This window comes from Hemicordylus capensis, chromosome 4, assembly GCF_027244095.1.
Source record: "Hemicordylus capensis ecotype Gifberg chromosome 4, rHemCap1.1.pri, whole genome shotgun sequence".
NCBI classification, from domain to species: domain Eukaryota; kingdom Metazoa; phylum Chordata; class Lepidosauria; order Squamata; family Cordylidae; genus Hemicordylus; species Hemicordylus capensis.
This window is the reverse complement of record NC_069660.1, coordinates 148,792,290-148,809,501: the sequence shown is the minus strand read 5'-3', so window position 1 is coordinate 148,809,501 and position 17,212 is coordinate 148,792,290. Positions and strand designations below refer to the sequence as shown.

At 42.1% G+C, this 17,212-nt stretch overlaps 1 protein-coding gene across 13 annotated transcripts in view; it reads left to right on the top strand.

The window, feature by feature from the left end:
* The window catches only part of HMCN1 (hemicentin 1), a 409,401-nt gene that overhangs the window by 369,525 nt on the left and 22,664 nt on the right, over positions 1-17,212 (top strand). For 8 of the 13 annotated variants that reach the window (XM_053242912.1, XM_053242911.1, XM_053242913.1 and 5 more), the window contains 9 exons: positions 630-800; positions 2,503-2,673; positions 6,133-6,303; positions 7,537-7,707; positions 8,694-8,864; positions 13,532-13,681; positions 14,300-14,437; positions 14,764-14,885; positions 16,113-16,350. In XM_053242912.1, the coding sequence (XP_053098887.1) occupies positions 630-800; positions 2,503-2,673; positions 6,133-6,303; positions 7,537-7,707; positions 8,694-8,864; positions 13,532-13,681; positions 14,300-14,437; positions 14,764-14,885; positions 16,113-16,350 (1,503 nt within the window). Of the gene's footprint in view, positions 1-629; positions 801-2,502; positions 2,674-6,132; positions 6,304-7,536; positions 7,708-8,693; positions 8,865-13,531; positions 13,682-14,299; positions 14,438-14,763; positions 14,886-16,112; positions 16,376-17,212 lie in introns of all 13 variants that reach the window. The other 5 variants (XR_008305547.1, XR_008305548.1, XR_008305549.1 and 2 more) reach the window with 5 other exon arrangements.

Genomic DNA, 17,212 nt, shown 5'->3' with positions numbered 1-17,212 from the left:
AGCAAGTGAAAGGGGTCCTCAAATCTCTCTAGGAAAGGAGTTTCCAGGTTGTGGGGCCACCACTGAAAAGTCCTTATCCCAAGTGCTTGCCAGGTGCCTGAGTGGTGGGCCTCAGTTGCACATCTCAGAGGCTGGGTAGGAGTTCTTAAGGTGACTTGGTCTCCGTCTATAAAGGGCTTGAAAAGCCAAAACCAGCACTATGAATTGGACCTGAAAGCAAAATAAGAATTATATACTTCTATTGATTAGCTGCCACAAGTAGTCTGGCAGTAGCATTTCAAACCAATTGAAGTTCCTGCCCAGTCTTCAGAGTTTCAGCACACTTTCAGCAGTCTTCCTGCTGGGATGGCGCACATCCCAATAACTCCCATGTGACACCAGAATACACATGGCATCCGTGCATGCACACCAATTATGTACTGGCACTGTGTGGTCGTTATTGGGACGCGTGCCGCCCCAGCAGGAAGCTGCATGGGATGGCAGAAAGCATGTAAAGACCTGCTCTTTTTCTTAAAATTCCTGGTCTCCCTGCCCCAAAAGTGCTTGAATCGCAGTTTGTGCCCATCCCTAATTATAGATTATGCAATGCAATGTATGTTGAATAACCTATATATAATACTACTTTTTAGTGGATGGCAACTGGTCTGAGTGGGCATCCTGGGAAGAGTGCTCTAAAACCTGTGGGCAAGGCAACAAGACAAGAACCAGAACTTGTAGCAGTCCTCCAGCTCAACATGGCGGAAGGCCATGTGAGGGCAGTGCTGTGGAGTCAGTCATGTGCAACTTCAGACCTTGCCCAGGTGAGAATACAGAGGAGTTGTCGGTGGCACGCGTGAGGTTTATTTTTTGTCTCTGGAGTGTTGCTTCTCCATCTTTTCTTAATTAGGACCCATCGTAAAGCTTGATTGCTTGCTCTATCCCAAGTACAAAAACCAAGTCCAAAGGCTAAATGTTTACCATTCTTAGTTTCTGGGGGGAAATCAGCTGGTACATACAGAGAGAGAAATAGTGACTCTTCCAAGTCCATAAAAGAGAGCCTGTAACAGGGATGGCAAAAAAACATGTTCTCTTCCATAATTCTCAGCTAGTACTTTCTCTTATCGTTTGTTTCATCTATATTCAGCCTCTGCTGTTGTCCCAGTAATCCCTCCATTATTACAAGTCCCTGGTCAGCAACTAGATTTTTGGGATGACTGTGTAGAGGATGTGATGGAGGCTAATAGTTCAGGGCTCCAGCCACACCCACCCATCCAGTTAGAAAGTCTGATTTCGCCAAGGGCCTATTTTCCATATGTGCTTCTTGCATCTGCATTGACAATGGGGGTGGGGAGCTGGTATTCTTCAGGTGCCTTAAGCCCTCCACTCGCTGCTACCTGCCATAAGAACAGAAATACCTCTTTGGCTTTTTGCAGAACTGTTTATCAGCCAGTGTAAGTTTCAAGTTCCCTATCCCTTCAACCTAGTGTCATTACAAATGACTTCAGTGATTTTTAAATAAGAAGGCATGGACATAAATCTGACAGGATCAGTGTTGTTCCAGGTCTTTGTGGTGTGAGGAAGTAATCTTTTAAGGGTCTCAGAAAGGAAATGGCTAGTCAGATGCTGTTTTTAAATGTGCTTCTAAAGCAGAGTCGATGGTTGTATTCATAGCATTTAATTTGTGGGAAGACAACATGCAAAGAAAGGTAATGCAAAGGGTGTGTTTTAAAGGGGGGAAAGTTTTATTGTCAATACTTTTTGGAACCTAGAGGCTTTTCTTTAAGATCTAATTGTAGTATTTTACCTGTTGTGCACCTCCCAGAGCCTTTGGATGGGGCGGTACAGAAGTGTAATAAATAAATGAATATATTTATTTATTTGTTTGTTTGTTTTATTAGAGACATTTGATATACCGCCCACTCCAAAGACTCCGGGCAGTGCACAACAACATGCAAACAGGCAACATTAAAAATTACATTACATTAATAATTTGAAATTATTTTTAAAAAACTAAAGTAACTACCAAAGACCAGAAAAACAAACTACAGGGCAAAAGCCTGGCGAAAAAGAAAAGTCTTCAGTAGCGATTTGAAGATCGGTAAGGAAGGGGCTAGCCAGATCTGTAGAGGGAGAGAGTTCCAAAGGAGCAGGGCAGCAACCGAAAAGGCCCTTTCACGGGTCCTAGAGCCCCAAACAACTCGGAAATCAGGACCCGACAGAAGGGCCATCTGAGATGATCTAACTGGATGGGATGTAACTGGATGGGAGAGGCAATCTATCCGGACGGGATGTAACTGGATGAGAGAGAGATTTGTTTTCTCTACGATTTATCAAATAAACAGTGATAAATTTCAGAGAAAACAAATTTGCCAGTTTTTAGGCTATTGATTACAATGCCTGTATGTTTTCCCAATTATTATTTTAGAAATGCATAGATGCAGGAATTTCGGGTGGGTTTTTTTTTGTATGTTTGTTTTTAAAGGAAACAAAAGTTCCGACTAAACTTGAAACTCTGTCTTCTAGTGAATGGTGCCTGGGGTTCTTGGCTGCCATGGGGACCTTGCAGTGAGACATGTGGCAAAGGTACTCATACTAGAGTAAGACTTTGCAATAACCCCCCTCCATCATTTGATGGGCCTGACTGTGAGGGGCCTGATGCTCAGATGCAAGTCTGCAGTGAGAGAGACTGTCCAGGTAATTTACAAATAGAGTGAATAATTCATGTGCCCAAGAAAACTCAGATTCAGAATTCTTTAAAAGTTAATGCAATGTAAAGACATTTAAAGAAGGGACGGCAACAGGGGAATGAAGGGAAATCATGGAGATTTGGGTTTGGGGAAGGAGAGTAGTTTCCTTGAAAACATGTTGGGCAAAAATGCTTCACCTCCGATCATTGGAAGCCCTGCCCAGCCTAACTGATATCATAGTTTCAAACCTACATACCTCTGGGATTAACTTATTCCCTGTGTTCCATCACACCTCCTAAAACCAGATACTTGATGCACAGATACTTGATGCCCTTGCATCTGATATGAAAAGTAAGAACTCGTGAGAGAAGTCTTCCTTATCAGTTCCTCCAGAGCTTTGGGAACTTCGTCCTTTGATGTCTATCAGTATTTCCACCCAATAAACTGTAACTCCTGATGACGTGGACAAGCTGCTTGGAGTGGTGCGGCCTACCACTTGTTCTCTAGATCCTTGCCCAACCTGGCTGCTTCGGTCTAGCAGAGAGATTGTTGGAGATAGCCTAGTCAATATCATAAATGCATCGCTGAGGGAGAGGAGGGTGCCTCCCTGTTTGAAGGAGGCAATAGTTAGATCTCTTCTTAAGAAGCCTTCCCTGGATCCCTCAGCGATGGATAGTTATATGCCAATCTCTAATCTCCCCTGGCTGGGCAAGGTAATTGAGAAGGTGGTGGCTAATCAGCTCCAGGTGGTTTTGGAGGAAACTGATTATCTAGACCCATTTCAAACTGGCTTTAGAACGGGCTATGGGGTTGAGACAGCCTTGGTCGGCCTGATGGATGACCTTTACCGGGGAATCAACAGAGGGAGTTTGACTCTGTTGGTCCTCTTGGATCTCTCGGCAGCGTTCGATACCATCGACCATGGTATCCTTCTGGGTCGCCTGGGGGAGTTGGGGATAGGGGGCACTGCTCTGCAGTGGTTCCGTTCCTATCTCTCAGGTAGATCCCAGGTGGTGGAGCTTGGTGACAGCTGCTCCTCAAAGCAGGAGCTGTTATATGGAGTCCCTCAGGGCTCCATTCTGTCACCAATGCTTTTCAATATCTACATGAAACTGCTGGGTGAGGTCATCAGGAGATTTGGTGCTGGGTGTTATCAGTATGCTGATGACACTCAAATCTACTTCTCCTTTTCACCTTCAGGAAATGGCACTCATTCTCTAAATGCCTGCCTATAGGCAGTAATGGGCTGGATGAGGGAGAACAAATTGAAGCTGAATCCAAGTAAGACAGAGGTGCTCATTGTGGGGGCTCAGAATCTGAGGGGTGAGTTAGATCTTCCTGTGCTGGATGAGGTTACACTCCCCAGAAGGAGCAGGTATCTCAGGTGGAGGCAATGTCCAGGAGTGCTTTTTACCAGCTTCAGCTGATTTGACAGCTGCGCCCATTCCTTGAGGAGGATGACCTCAAAACAATGGTGCACCAGCTGGTAACCTCCCGGCTTGACTATGGCAATGCGCTCTATGTGGGGCTGCCTTTGTATGTAGTTCGGAAACTTCAATTAGTTCAGAATGCGGCAGCCAGATTGGTCTCTGGGGTAACCCAGAGAGACCATATTACGCCTATTTTGAAACAATTGCACTGGTTGCTGATATGTTTCCGGGCAAAATACCAAGTGCTGGTTATTACCTTTAAAGCCCTGAACGGCTTATGCCCGAGTTACCTTAGAGAGCACCTTCTTCTGCGTGATCCCCACCGCACATTAAGGTCATCTGAGGAGGTTCATCTCCAGTTATCACCAGCTCGTCCGGTGGCGACTTAGAGGTGGGCCTTCTCTATGGCTGCTCCGGGGCTGTGGAATGCACTCCCTGTGGAAATCCACAGTTTGAATTCTCTATTAGCCTTCAGGAGAGCCCTTAAAACGTATTTGTTTGGCCTGGCTTTCCACGGTTTTTAAATCAGTTTTAATATTCTAACCCGATTTCAGGGCTTTTAATCACAGTAATTGTTTAGCTGTTGTTTTAAAATGTTTTTAAATTGTTAATTGTTGTTATGTTGTTTTAATTTGTTTTAGCTCTTTACTGTTTTAGTGGTTAGTTTTAATTGTAAACCACCCTGAGCCAATCAAATAAATAAATAATAAAATAAATAGTTAAACAGCCTAGGCTGTCCTAATAAGAACTGGTTTCAACAGTGATTTCTAAAAAAATTTAAGTTGCCACAAGTTTACTACTCCTCATAAGAAATTTTTTCCCCTAAAATGAAGGTAAGTAGTATAGCAAAATAGTACCATCCAGGCTATAGTGAGCTAAAAATTGTACAATTGTGAGCAGAGGTTCTTGTGACACCAAATTATTTTCTCAGGCAATGTGCCAGATTATATGGGGCAATCCAGTCTCCTGTTATATCCGCTTCTTAACCTAAATATCGACACAGACTCCCCATCAGAGCCATGTACAAAGAGCCACATTCAAAGGACGGTTGCAAGTGCCAGTGAATCACTCTCTAGCCCAGTTCAGATGTGATGGGAATCCATGGTTTACTGGGCGGTATAGAAATGTAAAAATAAAATAAAAATAAATAACCCCTGGTTTACTTCAAATCAAGGTTAGGGGAAAATAAGCCTGGATCAAATGGTGATTTCAGTTCCGGATACATTCCTCTCTTCTTGTGTGCAGTTGGGGTTGGGGGGAGAGGGGAGGGAAGATCCTGCAGCTTTCCAAATCTCTTTTATGGAGGAAAACCACAGTTCCCCTTTGCATCTGAACTGAGCCTCTATGTTTTTATGAAATGCCACCTCATCATTCTCCTTCATACTTAAAAAAAGGTTTGTTTTGGTTTAGGAATAAGGAGGTTTCCCATTTATTATTAATTATTCTACCTAGTACAATTAGTGCCCCCCCCCCACACACACAGAATCTTATTCTACCTTAAAGGCAAACAGATTTATTGCAGCATAAACTTTTGCAGATTAGAATCAAGGTTTTGAAACATGAAAACTACAGCCTGCTCCATTCACATATATGTTTGGGGGTGGCGGGGAGGGGGGATAGGAGAGCATGTAGGAGAGGCACATTGAACCCTCCCACTTCTGTGATTTTCCTCCTGTGACTTCATTGCTCCAGGAATTTTTCTTCCTCAACTCACTTCTGGTATAAGAGCCAGAAAGGGAGAAAAAGGCTTGGAGCATCAACTGGTGGGAAACTAAGATGCAATAAAGGGGAGAGTTCAGTGCCCATCTCCCATGAGCACCTGTTACTATTAAGGTAAGACTTTACATGTGAATGCACAGGACATGAATGATGTCCCTGTCATATGCAGTTTGACCCTTAAATTCTGCTCTGTTCTACATACAGTAGTTCTTGGAGTTCTATCTGGTTTTATGGAGTGCAATCAAAACTAGTGTTTCATTGCTAGAAATGGAGCTGTATTTGACTGTTAATTTTTTTAAAATCTCATTTTTAACCAGTGAATGGAAAGTGGGCTTCCTGGTCCAGCTGGAGTGCCTGTACCATGTCCTGTGGAGGTGGTACCAGACAAAGAACAAGAGACTGTTCAGATCCACCACCACAGTATGGTGGACACAAATGTGAAGGAAACGATGTGCAGATTGACTTTTGCAACAGTGACCCTTGCCCAAGTAAGTGTCTTTGCAATAGGTTCCTTGGGGTAAATTGGAGTTCACCAAGGACTGTGAATGATTGACAAACATGGAGAACTTTTCTCTCTTCCTGATGCTGACCTACAGAGGCTAGATCAAGTAATGGGCCTTGGAAACCACCATGCTGTGCCTTGGAGTGGAGGGAATTTCTAAAAAAATCTCCACTGCCTAGCTCCAGAATGTAATCTACTAGAAAAATATAATTGAAAGTTGTTTCATTACATTAACATATACATCTGAGACATACCTGTTTTTGCATAGGGTGTTTTAAATACACTGGTGTATTGGAAAGAAAAGTTTGGGAAGTGGGACTCTGTGCAGTTTCCAGAAATGAGAGGCTGGTCCATTAAAGCATTTTCTTTCCAGTGGTCACCCTCAACTCACAGAACTCCATCCGCCTCTCACTGCAAATTCTGTCCGTATCACAGCCCTAAAAGGATGCAGCCAGCAAGATACCAAAATAATAATAAAAAAGATTAACAGTTGACACAGGGCAGTCCGTATACAAAATCTTGCTTAAGCTGCAAAAGAGGACCATGTTCCAAATGCAGCATGAAAAAAATCCACTTCTGATGTAAAGTGCTTTTGAATAGGCATCCAATTAAGAACTCTTGTCCAATCTTCTCAGAGCCAGCATCTTCTGCAAGACTTGTTGGAGATGAACTTCCAGTGCATCGAACTTTTGCACCAACTGTCCTAATGACCACTAGGGGCATTGGGAGTAGAGACAGTCAGTCAGGGTCTCCCTGTCTGTCCCTACTCTATGACCCCTGAACTGACTCTGCAGCACTTCCTGTGCTGCGTCACAATCCTTCCTTTCCTCCTAGAGAGCAGATGGAAACATCTCTCTCTCTCCTTACCTATCCACTATGTAGTCCTTTAGATTAGAGATAGGTCTTTCCTATCTAAGTGTATTTAACCAATAAATATTTAGTGTTTAGTCATACAAGGATCTCCATGTGTTTTCTCTAAACAGCTGCAATATCCAAACCATCCTCTGCTACCTACTCTGTAACTGGAGGGTGTGCTCATTCCTTAGTGCTCTGCTGTTTTACCTATTATGGGTAAAAATCAACAACCTCTAACAAGACATGCACATCTAACATGCACAAACATTCTTTCAGTATTAGGCACAATTAACTCCATGGGACTGTAGACTGTCTCCTGTCCCTTTAAATTTAAATATTACTCATTTGAAAATATTGTTTCCAGTGCATGGTAACTGGGGGCCTTGGAGCAACTGGGGATCTTGCAGTCAAACATGTAACAGTGGCCAGATGAGGAGATACCGGACTTGTGATAATCCTCGTCCACTCAACGGAGGAAGAGCCTGTGCAGGAGCTGATACACAGATACAGAGGTGTAATACAGTGCTATGTCCAGGTGAGTTACCTTGATACACATGTAGCTACTACATATATATATATAAGGCCTGTGCATGCAACCCGCTTTTGGGCTGGCTGCTGCCTTTAATAGGAATTACCTACTGAGGAGTGCAGCCAGCTGAAAAGTGGCTGGTCTTTCGGCATGGTTGGGATTTAAAAGTTAAAGGGAAACAACCGTGTTGAAAGGCAAGGAGGAGGTCCAATAGCCATGTCGGAACTCCAATGGAGTTCCACAGTGACAGAAGGGATTTTAATCGGAGTTTTGACTATCGGGTCCTGTCATGGTGGAACTCCTTCTGCTAATGTCCAACAGAGTGCATATTGGGTCCAACATGCCTGTCAGACCAAACATGATGTACAGCCCTAATATGTACTTGCAAAGGAATAAACCAGATTTCTCTAAAGTACTGAACTGATTAAGAATCCAAAAGATGTAAGTTGTTACTTTAAAAAATAGTATAAAGATGCCACACCTTTTCAAAGGAGCTGTTCTTTGCTTGTTCATAAGTACAACCAACAGCTTGATCAATTTAAAATGTGGACTTTGAGGGGCAGATTGTGGGTAAGAGGGGAAGGGGTTCAGCATCATCCCCTTGCCTGCCTCTTTGGCACTATGAATTATATGTTTAGACCTTGTTTAGATACAACTGTGTAGACCCACGTTTTAAAGAATGGGTCTGCTGCTGTTACTTATTGTTTGGCTCCTTGCAAACAACTACTAAGTGCTGTGCCGCTTATTATTTCATAGTGAGCAATAGCTGAATGTGTGACTAGGGGTATCCTCCCCTGGAGACCCTTGAAGGGCGGTACTCAGCTGCTGCCCCTCCCACACCCATCCTCCTCTCCTGTTTGTTGTTGCAAGTCGGATTCCAGTTTTACCCCCACAGTAACACACTTTTCAATTTGCATATCCTGTTAAGTATCGACATAAGTATCCTCGAAACACCGTTAGTTCTTGTTTCAACATTCTGTACTGGTTTACAGTGGATGGAAATTGGAGTTCATGGCAGCCATGGAGCACGTGTTCTGCTTCTTGTGGAGGAGGCGAGCAGACCCGATCACGTCTGTGTAATAATCCATCTCCATCTAATAGTGGACGTCCTTGCCCTGGAGACAACTCTCAGATATCCAAGTGTAACATTCAAACTTGCCCAGGTAGGTGGGTAGACTGAAGCCTACATATCAAAATCTGAGAAACAAAAAAGTTAAGCAAAGCCACTGTTAATTCATTTTATTCCTGAACTATATGGATTCATAGCCACTTTTGCTTAGGGTGATTGTACTCGGTTAATCCATTTGCACACTCTCTCTCGCAGGGGCGTAGCAAGGTTGGAGTGGGCCCAGAGACAAGATTTTAAAATGCGCCCCCCTCACCGAATCTCAGCTCATGAAGTAAAGAAATCTTAAATGAGGCTGAAAGTGGTAACAAAAAGCATCGTGAAATTTGGTACTAGAGAAAGACATGCTGTTCTGGTAGCTCCAGATCTTAACACTCACATCAGTTTTGGAGGATGAATACAAGTGAAGGAAGCCGGGCGGGTGCGCGGCTGGGGGAGTCAGTCATGTGACTTGCCTCTGGGGGGGCCCCCAAGGCAGTGGGTCCCCAGACAACTGTCTCCCCTTGCCCTATTATAGTTATGCCCCTGCTCTCTTGGAATTTCACCTTTCATCATATTCAGAGGAATTGGAGGATTCTCACCCTTAACCACAGAAACTATAATTTGAATCACCACTCTAAAGCCCAAGGAGCATCTATCTGAGCTGCGGATGCTGCTATTATTACTACAGATATCCATATAATGTTAGGGTCACTGAGTGCTTGACAAGCTGCCCTGAAGAGATTTTTTTTCCCAAGAGGTAAAATTTCTGAAGATGTTGTACATCAGTTTCTTAGAGGATTAATTGCTAGGTTAAACTAATAACCACTTATAATTTATTCACTCCTATGGTTGCTAATTGAATGTTTACCCTAGCCAGTTTTATCAATGCCTTTGACAACATTATAGCTAGTAATATGCAAATACAGGGTCAGTAAGCCTAATTGGACTGTAAGGACCAAAGTACAAAGTTTATATCTTTTTAAAATGTAAAAGACATAAGCAGAGGCAGGTCTAGCTTGTTTTGAGCAAAGCATTTGACTGAGTTTCCCGTTATATTTTGGTTAGCAAATGGGTCAAAAGTGGGATAGATGATAATACCATTAGGTCATTGATCTTTACTATTTTTCAAGTAGGGGCCAGTTTGGTGCAACGACCAATGGCCTCAGAGGCCCTGGACAATGCCAGGCCTCACAGAGGCCATTTGCACATGCGTGGCCGCAGGGAAAGTGGCCATGGCGCCAGCTTACTGAGGCCCGAACGGGCCGAAAAAAAGACTTAAAATGGGCTGCGACGGTGATAAACAAGGCCAGCGGCAGGAGGGACCTCTTTGTGGACCTCTTCCTCCCGCAGCCTTTGGGAAGCCCCCTGAAGGAGCTAGAGGTAATAAATACCTTTTTAAATTAAAAAAAATCATGAACTGGTGGGGGGAGTACAGTCCCGGTCCGAACGGAACCAGGAGGGTTCGGTTCGACCCCAAACCATTGAACCGAACCCCTGAATCCCCGAACCAGTTTGCACATTCATACCAGGACAGTCCTTTAAGAGAGACAGGGCCCTCTCTTAAGAGCTCTAGGAGAAAAGCACTGGGGAGGGCTACACTTCCCAGCACTCTGTGCACACCTTCCAAAATGGTACAGGTGCTCAAAGGGTTCCGTTTCCCTTAAAGGAACCCCCTAGTGCCCTAGGCACTAGGCATTACACAGTAGGAATGGTCACCTCCACAAGGTGCCTGGGGACTGTGCAGAGTATTCAGCTTTGGCTGAAGCTTCACATTGGTCCAATAAATAATAGCCAGGGGGCCACACTTAGGGTTGATGGGTGCCACCAGTGGCCTTTGGGTCTTACAATGAAGAACACTGCATTAGGTGGATTCATATTTGTTGAAAAACCATACTAAAAATTGCTCATCAATGGCTTCTTGTCAAACTGGAGGTTTGTTTGTTTGTTTAACCAACGCATTTTTATACTGCCTCATATACAAGTCCCTGGGTGGTTCACAATCTAAAAACACAACCATTAAAACATTAATTGGAATGGAATGACACAGAACCCTGTCCTAGGATCAGTACCTTTTCATCAGTAACTTAAAAGGAGGAGTGAAGGGGAAATTGCTGATGACATAAAATCGAGAAGGATAGCTACACTTTAGAAGAACAAGAATAAAATTCAAAATGACCTTGATAACTGGGCTGAAAATAACAAAATGAAATTCAACAGTGACAAATGCAAAGTTCTGCATTTAAGCCAAAAAATTTTTAAAATGCACAGGTAAATGATGAGGGGTACCCGATGTAACTGTAGCACATGAGAAAAGAATCTTGAGGCTGAAGTCAATCATAAACTGCAGTGTGACGGAGCTGGAAAAAGGTTAATGCATTTAGCCTTTAGGCTACATTAATAGAATCACAATCTCCAAGTCACAATAAGAAATAGTTCTACTGTATACCTTTTATACCATACTAGTCAAACTTTAGCTGGAGTAGTGTGTCTAGTTCTGGGCCCTGCACTTTAAGACGAGTGTAGATATTTTTGAATAAGGGCAACACAGATGGTCAGAGGTCTGGAAAACAAATCCTATGAGGAAAGGTTGAAGAAACTGAATGGCTGCCTTCAGACAGAACGTGGAACCATTCATGGGTCCAGTGGACCCCCTCCCTTGCTCTCCCATCCGCATTTGGATGAAATGGAAAGCTCCCTCTATGCAGCCTCGCTGACTGCAGAGAGGAGGGGGAACTGGCCGCCAGAGTTTCCTTCTTTAATGGACAGCCCCGGCAGCTGGAGCGAGTGAGGAGCTTCCTCCATCAACTCCGGTTGCAGAGTGGGGGAACTGCAGTGTCAGCATTCAAATGTAACGCTGGCACTGCAAAACAGGAGGTACAGGCAGCAAAATTTAATTCAGACCGAAGTTACAAATTGGAGTCTGGGGAGGGAAACCGCAGGTCCATTTTTTCACGAAATTGTGGTTGCCTGCATATAGACATACAGTTTCTGAAACCAGATGTCACTTCACCTCCGGTTTCTTGTTATGTGCGAATGCAGCCAGTGTGTTTAGCCTGAAGATGAGAGAACTGAAAGGGGAGATTCTCCTCAGATTCCTGAAGGTCTATGACATAGAAGAGGACAAAGGGCAAGGGGGCAAGTCAGCTGACTGTACTGTTCAGAGTTAGTTCTTGCAAGCTTAGCTCACTGCCTTGGAGAGTTGCTACCTATCTGAGAAGCCAGTACTTGGCAAGATGGATTAATGATCTGATTCAAGATATCTAGATTTGATGCATGATTTGAAAATTGCTTGCCCAAACTAGCAAGCAAATGAATGCATTTCCCCCCCTAATTCTTACTTTACAGAAAGATACCTAAAAACTGAGAGACTGGAAGTTGCTAAAAAGGCAGAATAATGCAAGGGTAGTTATTTATAGCTTCCTCTCGCTTGAAAGCATATGAATATGCAGAAATCTGGTAACACGTTCTGAACAAAATATATTTTTAAAAATACCAGTTGTCTCTTATTACTAACACTTGGTACTTTTTCAGTTTTTGTTTTATTAAAATGTGGCACCACAATGTGGCAGTTTTACGTGTCAGTATAATTAATATATTCTGGTGTTCTGGCCACAATCCTAAGCAAATACAGTAATTACCTAGAGCCTGCCTGAATCCCTCAGGCATTTGTTCTGTCTCCTTTCCTGCCATACTCTGCTGCATTAACACTGAGACACATTGTTAAACATTTGCTGTTTCCCCCTCAGAAGATCCCTAATCTCATAAAAAGGCTCTGGATATGCTCTAGGGATACATGGCCTGATCAAGTCTGGTAACGTCACTATTTAGGTGTGCTATTTCATGTTAGGTTTCTCTACAGACAGAGGGCACTTTACTGTCATAGCAGCATTGGGTAAAATTGCTCACCTCTGTTCCATCTTGGACTCTGATGTATGTGCTGATGTATGTGCTGGAAGTAACTTTTGCTCCATCCTGTCAGGTTTCTATGGATCCCTTCCAGTTTGTTCTGCTTGAGGCTGTGGACATGATTCTTGGGTAGATGGGTCTGACCAGATGCATGCTTAACCCTTACCCTTTCTAAAGTTGATTAAGACTGCAAGGCTGGGATTAGCTGTCCTGTGGGATGACTGTGTGCACCCACTGCTGTCAGGGAGGCAGCAGTATGTTGTGTTCTTTGTTTTAAGAAGCCATATTTGGTTCCCTTCAGCTGGGAAAATTATCAGCCAGTTTCAAATATTCCATTACTGGACAATTCTGTGACCCAACTATAAGTTTGCTTTGGTTATTCTAGATCTCTTTCAGACTGGTTTCAGGCCCAGTTTTGAGACAGAAACTGCCTTGGTCACCAGTAGATGACTTGAACGAAGAAATAGATGGGGGAAGTGTGATTGCTTTGGTTGTTTTATTTCTCTTCTGCTTTGTATTTTGGGGGGTTGCTTTCTTTTTTTGGCCAGCTGCTATATTAGTTTTTGATGATGTGGTTGTTTTTACTATATTATGCTGTTCTTTACCATTTTTGTTATTTTAGACTAACTTTATATTTGTAATGCTTGTTGCAACTTTATTTTGGTTTGTAAGCCACTCTGGTTAAGAAGAAGAGTGTAGTGTTTAATTTTTCTACAATAAATAATAGCAATACTCATAGGTTTTATTTTTTATTCAAAATATTATACAGTAAGAGTTTTTACAGATGGGTATCCCCCCCCCATTCTTTGGCAATAGGTGGGCCTCAGCGCGCTAGAGGAAGTGTCATTGGAAATATTAATGATGTTGAGTTTGGAATCGCTTTCTTGAATGCCACCATAATAGATAGTCCAGATCTGGTTACTAGAAGAATACAAGCCAAGATTACAAATATCCCTCGGAGTCTTGGTAAGTCTGCTTTGATACTCAGAAGTTTTTCGTATGCGTCTCAAACTTCCATCACTCTATTCTATTAAAATACTAGCTCACAATTGGAAAAAATAGCCTGTGCTTATCATGGTAAAGAGTCAGCACTGGTTTCTTTGACTTTGCTACTATTAATTGTCGCCTCTTGTATTTAATATGTGGACACTTCCATAGAAGTCCTTTGCATGTCTAAAAATGACATGTAAAACCGTGGTATGAATGGCAGGGCATATAACTACTTCAAAGAGAAAGTTGTATTTCATTGGTACTGTCTAATGGGTTATTTCCACATAATTTTCAAACAGCATAACTGCTAGTGAGAGTGTTCTCATGTCTTTGAGAAATAAGAGAACTCCAGAGAGCAAGACACACAAATTCAGACCATAGTGCTTTCACCATCACTCTTTGTAATCTCTAACATTGGGATTTGCTCTTCTGTTTTCATGAAATATTTGACCGCAAGCGGTAACAAAGGAGAAAGTTTATTAAAAATCATGTGATGTCTCAAGCCAGATTGGGGCCTTCTGGAAAGCTAAATGATCAGATTTTTTAAAAGTGTTGTTGTGCTTAATAACAGTGGTTTTTTTCTTCCCCCTTAAGGTCCAGCAATGAGAGTACTAGTATCTATTCTAAGTCCTATTTATTGGACAACAGCCAAGGAAATTGGGGAAGCTGTGAATGGTTTTTCACTTACCAATGCAGTTTTCAAGAGAGAAACACAAGTGGAATTTGCTACTGGTTAGTTTAAAAAGGGGTTCAGGTTTCTATTTTGCACAAGTGACAAATAGGTTATTGTATAAAACTATTTATCATAATTGAATTGTTGACACTCTGCCTTCTGGCACACATTTAACATCAAACTATAAGGGTGGGAGTGAGAAATAGGAGGTTTTAAAAATACAACTTCAGCAATTTTTGGTACAAGTTTTTCTGTAATCACTGTCAACCATCCACTCTAAGGAGGTGGCCTTAAAATATTTCAATGTTTCATTGTTAAACCATTTGAGACTTGGTGCTGCTCATAACCTCTCCCTGCCCAGATCTATTGTTATTAAAATTCACAGGGGAGATCTTACGAATGACTCACATTGCCCGTGGTTTGGACTCCGATGGTTCTTTACTGTTGGATGTTGTAATAGGTGGCTACATATTACAGCTACAATCATCAGCTGCTGATAATGTAAAGGTAAAAAAAAAATTACAATCATATATATCCTTTTAGGATATTTTCTCTGGGATTTCAAATACTTGACCACCTTTAGCAACTTATAAGATCCTCTGGTCATATTGGAGTAGGGGGAGAAGAAGGGATGGCAGAAAGCTAGTGGAGGTATAAAGGTGATAACGATAGGCCCATTTCAGCCATCAGGTAAACCATGGCTTAGTGATACAATGACTGAGCTTAGGGGAGCTATAAGCTTGGATGCCCCCCCTTCCCTCTCTCTCATGTGCAAGAAATGAGTTCTTTATTTTTTTTAAGCAGTTCTTCATTAACATACAAACACAGGTAATCGTGCTTCACTAACTACTGTTAGAATATCAAACTACAGTTTAATCTAGGTTTGATATGTTGCAGGGGTCCATACATCACACAGAAGCATGACTTATTTCTGACTGCCGTTAGTTTATTTTTCCAAACCTGCTTCAGTCAAACTACAACCTGGACCCAAGGTTTGAAGTTGGTTTGTCCTAGCCATGATCTTGTTGCCTGAAACAGCAATTGTGGTTTAATCTTGCTTCGTTTCAGTAGCTCTGCTCTTGCATAGAGGGAGGTTAGCCTAGATCACAGGAGGTAAGGAAAAGGGCAGGACCCAAACAAACCATGATATGGTGAATCAAACCAAGGTTTTGTGATTGTCTATGGCACCAATCCAGGTTTGTTAAATAAACTTGATTTAAAATAAACTGTGTTCTTTGTGATGCCTGAACCTGCCCACTGGTTTGTTCTAATTCTATTTAATTAAGAAACCACAGTTTTTTGAGTTTGTATATAATGGGGAAGGTTTGTTCTCAAAGTGAAAGCAGAAGTGTTCACTTTCCTCCTCCTCTTGCAGGTGAGAGGGAAGGAGATGGAAGAGGGAAGTGCAAAACTCCTTGAGGCTCATTAATATAATATTAATTAGCTTTACATCTGAACTGGGCTGAACTAGCATATAATATGACATGATAATATGTGTTTAAGAATGCCTAATGCAAAACTTCTGATTTGATGGTCTGTTCATTCAGAAGATCAAGATTTGTCTCGAGGTTTTTGAATTGTTTTGCACCATATTGCTAATACTATTGCTTAGTATTGAAGCTCAGGCATTATTTTCAACTCTTCAGTTTTTAGGAAACTTTTTGTTTTCTTCTGTGGTGTCACTTTAGCAAGCTATCGTGTCATCTTAATTGAGAGTTGTGATGTTCATTTCAGGATTACACAGAAGATTACATTCAGACAGGCCCTGGTCAGCTCTATGCTTACTCTACACGGCTATTCACCATAGATGGTGTCAGTGTACCATATACATGGAACCATACCATTACCTACGATCAGAACTATGGAAGAATGCCATTCCTGGTAGAAACACTCCAGGCCTCTTCTGTTGAAACAGAGTATAACCCACTTGAAGAAGCTCTAACTTTTAAAATCCATGCTTCTATTATGAAAGGTATGGAGGATAGGATGTACACAAGGTTTGTGCAACTATGTCCTCTGTTCCATCAATTTCTTAAATGTTTTATATCTGTTTGTAGAAGTCTGGTCAACTTTGTACCTAGAATTTTTCTGCCACAGCACAGGAAATCCTATACCTAAATCCTACAGCTAATTCCTATACCTCATTCCTTTAGGTTTAGGGAATCCCATTGATCATCATGTTATCTAAACTAACTTAACAGAGATCTTAGATTTTACACATATTTTATAAATGGGCATTTCCAAGGCACAAAAATCCTTTGTGGAATTCCAGTGACCCAATCTGAACCTTGCACTTTCAGATATATTTCAGCAACAGAGCAAAAAACATATATTAATCATTTCCTATAGTAAATGTCTGCATTTCACATTTCACATTTCACCTTTCCCTCAACCCAACAGACAGAAAGTGAACAATTCTCTGTAGGTGCAGCATCAAGCACACTAGGAGACATCCTTCTTACAAGCATCAATTTGTATTTTTAATTTCAAACTGACTTTTTCATTGTGGTACCCGAGGAAGATGCTGAAAGGCATCTTCTCACACTGCGCAGGAGGAGGCAATGGTAAACCCCTCCTGTATTCTACCAAAGAAAACTACAGGGCTCTGTGGGCGCCAGGAGTCAAAATTGACTTGACAGCACACTTTACCTTGCCTGTATTCTGCCAAAGAAAACCACATGGCTCTGTGGCTGCCAGGAGTTGAGACCAACTCGACAGCGCAACTTTACCTTACATTGAGAACACTACTTGTACTCCTTGAAGGCATTACATTTTTTGCATTTATATTTGTCTGATTTTTAATAGAATGCTTTTCAACCAAGATATGCAGTGGG